This window comes from Sapajus apella, unplaced genomic scaffold (assembly GCF_009761245.1).
Source record: "Sapajus apella isolate SASKATOON/1434 unplaced genomic scaffold, GSC_monkey_1.0 scaffold23, whole genome shotgun sequence".
Lineage (NCBI taxonomy): Eukaryota > Metazoa > Chordata > Mammalia > Primates > Cebidae > Sapajus > Sapajus apella.
The window spans coordinates 4,222,006-4,225,613 of record NW_022436963.1 but is presented as its reverse complement, the minus strand read 5'-3'; the positions used below and the strand labels follow the sequence as shown (position 1 = coordinate 4,225,613).

General features: G+C 42.7%; 1 protein-coding gene across 3 annotated transcripts in view; it reads left to right on the top strand.

Moving 5' to 3' along the window:
- GLT8D1 (glycosyltransferase 8 domain containing 1) overlaps positions 1-3,608 on the top strand; it is a 12,542-nt gene that overhangs the window by 3,106 nt on the left and 5,828 nt on the right. For all 3 annotated transcript variants that reach the window (XM_032290151.1, XM_032290152.1, XM_032290154.1), the window contains 2 exons: positions 2,468-2,519; positions 2,602-2,700. In XM_032290151.1, coding sequence (XP_032146042.1) covers positions 2,504-2,519; positions 2,602-2,700 — 115 coding nt within the window. In that variant the 5' untranslated portion in view covers positions 2,468-2,503. The remainder of the gene's footprint in view (positions 1-2,467; positions 2,520-2,601; positions 2,701-3,608) is intronic.

Sequence of the window (3,608 nt, the reverse complement as noted above, 5' to 3'; positions counted from 1 at the left end):
AAAAAAAAAAAAAAAAAAAAAAAAAAAGATGTGTATTTTCCCCCAAATTTGTAATCTGTCCTGTGATCTCAGTTTAAAAAAATTTTTTTTAGAGATGGGGTGAGGGGCGGGGGGGGGTCACACTATGTTGCCTAGGCTGGTCTCCAACTCCTGGGCTCAGGCAGTTTGCTGCCCCAGCCACCTGAGTAGCTGGGTTTGTAGGCATCAGGTGGCTGATCCCCAGTTTTTACTATTTTTTATTTTTTTGAGACAGGGTGTTGCTTTGTCACCCAGGCTGGAGTGCAGTGGCATGAACATATCTTACTGTAGCCTTGACCTCCTGGGCTCAGGTGATCTTCCTGCCTTAGCCTCCCAAATACCTGGGACTATTTTTGTATTTTTTGTAGATATGGGGTTTCACAATGTTGCCCAGGCTGTTCTTGAACTCCTGCTGCCTGACTTGGCCTTGTTGTTTTTGTTTTGGGATTACAGGCATGAGCCATAGTGCCTAGCCCCCAATTTTTAAAACAGCTCTTCAATATATTTCCCTTCTTTACAAAGGCCTTGAGAAATCAAGTGCCCGATATGCACACAATTTACCTAGGATGAAGTTAATTCAAACTTACTTTGTCTGTCGTCCCTGCTACTTGGGAGGCTGAGGCAGGAGCCTTGCTTGAGCCCAGGAGTTAGAGGCTAGCCTGGGCAATATAGTGAGACCCTGTCTAAAAAAGCAATATAGTGAGACCCTGTCTAAAAAATTAGACCCTGTCTAAAAAATGAATAGTCTTATGTAAGTGTTGGGTACTACTATGGGTGAAGATGCAGTAAGAAATGGTTAAAACATAGGTTCACAATATCTTGGTTGCATAAAATATCTTTAAGGAAACATTTTACCCAGAGAGTGTTGAAAGAATTTAATTGTTTAATAAATTTAGTTCTACCTACTGTCTTGTTTCCACTGAATTATTTGTTTTGAAAAAGTGGAAAGTCAGATGAGCTGAGGACTAACCAGGACAGAGTGACAACTAAATACCACTTTCTTAAGAGATGGGTAGCTAGGTAACAGAGATGGTTTTTGAGAATAGCACTCTAAATGTTTTTTTTTGGCTGAACGCAGTGGCTTACGCCTGTAATCTCAGCACTTTGGGAGGCTGAGGTGGGCAGATCACGAGGTCAGGAGATGGAGACCAGCCTGGCCAACATGGCGAAACCTCCTTTCTACTAAAAATACAAAAATTAGGCCGGGCGCGGTGGCTCAAGCCTGTAATCCCAGCACTTTGGGAGGCCGAGGTGGGTGGATCACGAGGTCAAGAGATCGAGACCATCCTGGTCAACATGGTGAAACCCCGTCTCTACTAAAAATACAAAAAATTAGCTGGGCATGGTGGCGCGTGCCTGTAATCCCAGCGACTCAGGAGGCTGGGGCAGGAGAATTGCCTGAACCCGGGAGGCGGAGGTTGCGGTGAGCCGAGATCGCGCCATTGCACTCCAGCCTGGGTAACAAGAGCGAAACTCCGTCTCAAAAAAAAAAAAAAAAAATACAAAAATTAGCTGGGTGTGGTGGTGCATGCCTGTAATCCCAGCCACTCAGGAGGCTGAGGCAGGAGAATTGCTTGAACCCGGGAGGTGGAGGTTGCAGTGAGCTGAGATCGCACCACTGCACTCCAGCCTGGGTGACAGAATAAGACTCCATTTCAAAAAGTAAAATTATTAAACTTTTTTTTTGAGACAGAGTTTCGCTCTTCTTGCCCAGGTTGGGATGCAATGGCGCGGTCTCGGCTCACTGCAACCTCCACCTCCCAGGTTCAAGTGATTCTCCTGCCTCAGCCTCCTGAGTAGCTGGGATTACAGGCATGCACCACCATGCCTTGCTAATTTTGTATTTTAAGTACAGATGGGGTTTCTTCATGTTGGTCAGGCTAGTCTTGAACTCCCAACTTCAGGTGATCCACCTGCCTCCACCTCCCAAAGTGCTGGGATTATAGGCATGAGCCACTGTACCCCACAATAAATTTTTTTTTCTTTTGCTAGTTACAGTGGCCTAAAATGCACTCCAAACTTTGATAGCAATTGGATTTTGTGAATTTTTGTAGCTTTTTCTGTGCTGTAGGTTTGTCAAGTGAATTTGGATAATCTTTTCTTTGGGGACACTCATGTTAAAAGGTGAATGGGATACAACTCTGAACAGGGATGTTTTTACTGATGAGGCTAAGACCTCAGGTTACTTGGTCATAGACAACCTGAATCCATGTCAAATTTAACTAGGAATTTTAAGTAGAAACTTAATTCTTAAATGTTTCTTTTGCTTTTCATTTTGTGATGTATAATGTATAAGGCTAAGGTTATGTATTTCTCCAAATTATTTTTAAGTTTTTTATTATGACTACCATAAAAATTTCAGATCCTGAATTAAAAAAAAAGTGTTAGGGCATTTTGATGTCTATTCTCATGTACTTAATGACTTTGGGGGCTTGTTTTTGTTTTGTAGGGTTAATAACTAATATTTATACGACAGAAGAAAAAGATGTCATTCCGTAGAGGTATGCTCTTTCTACAAGTTAAGTTTTTATGCCTGGTCAAAGATAAAAGAGGTATAACATAGGTTTTCCCTATCTATTTCAGTAAACATCATCATCTTGGTCCTGGCTGTTGCTCTCTTCTTACTGGTTTTGCACCATAACTTGCTCGGCTTGAGCAGTTTGTTAAGAAATGAGATTACAGGTATGGGAACCCTTACTAATAATGCCTTAGAATCTGTTGAGGACCTGGTACTCTCTGTGTCATACATCCCAAGTTCTTCTTCTTTTAATACTACTAGCAGTTGTTTGTTAAGGGTTTGATCTGACAGAATATTCCTTTTCACCAAATCAGAGGCCTTAGAAGAGCCTTTGAGTGCTACCATCTGTTTACATTTCAGCAGGACAGGGCTTCAGAAAGTGAGGGCAGGCAAGTGTCCTTGGTGTTTGATGCCTACTCTAGTCACTAGAGTGTCAGTCTAGTTATTGTCCTTCAACTCGTGCAGCTCATCAGTGGGACTGCAGTAAAAAAAGTTTGTCAAGTGATTTTTGAAAATCACTTTGTTGTATAATACATTGCACAGTAAACTGAATTAGCTGTTCATACTGTTCTCCCTTGGTATTGAGGGATGTTTGAGGCCTGTTTGTCAAAAATCATCTTTGGATTGCCACCCACAATAGTTGACCAGAGTGAGACTATAATAGCTTTCCCCTGACTTTCACGGAGTGCCCTGCCCTGATAGCATGTTTTATCATGTGTATATATGTATGATATATATATAAAGTAATGCACGTTCCTGGTTGGAAAGTGTATTAAAAAAGAGGACAGTGGCCGAGTGCGGTGGCTTGCGCCTGTAATCCCAGCACTTTGGGAGGCTGAGGCAGGCAGATCACGAGGTTAGGAGTTCGAGGCCAACATGGTGAAACCCTGTCTCTACTAAAAATACAAAAATTAGCTGGGCGTGGTGGCGTGCACCTGTAGTCCCAACTACTTGGGAGGTGGAGGCAGGAGAATTGTTTGAACTGGGAGGCAGAGGTTGCAGTGAGCTGAGGTCATGTCACTGCACTCCAGCCTGGTGACAGAGCAAGACTCTGTCTCAAAAAAAAAAAAAA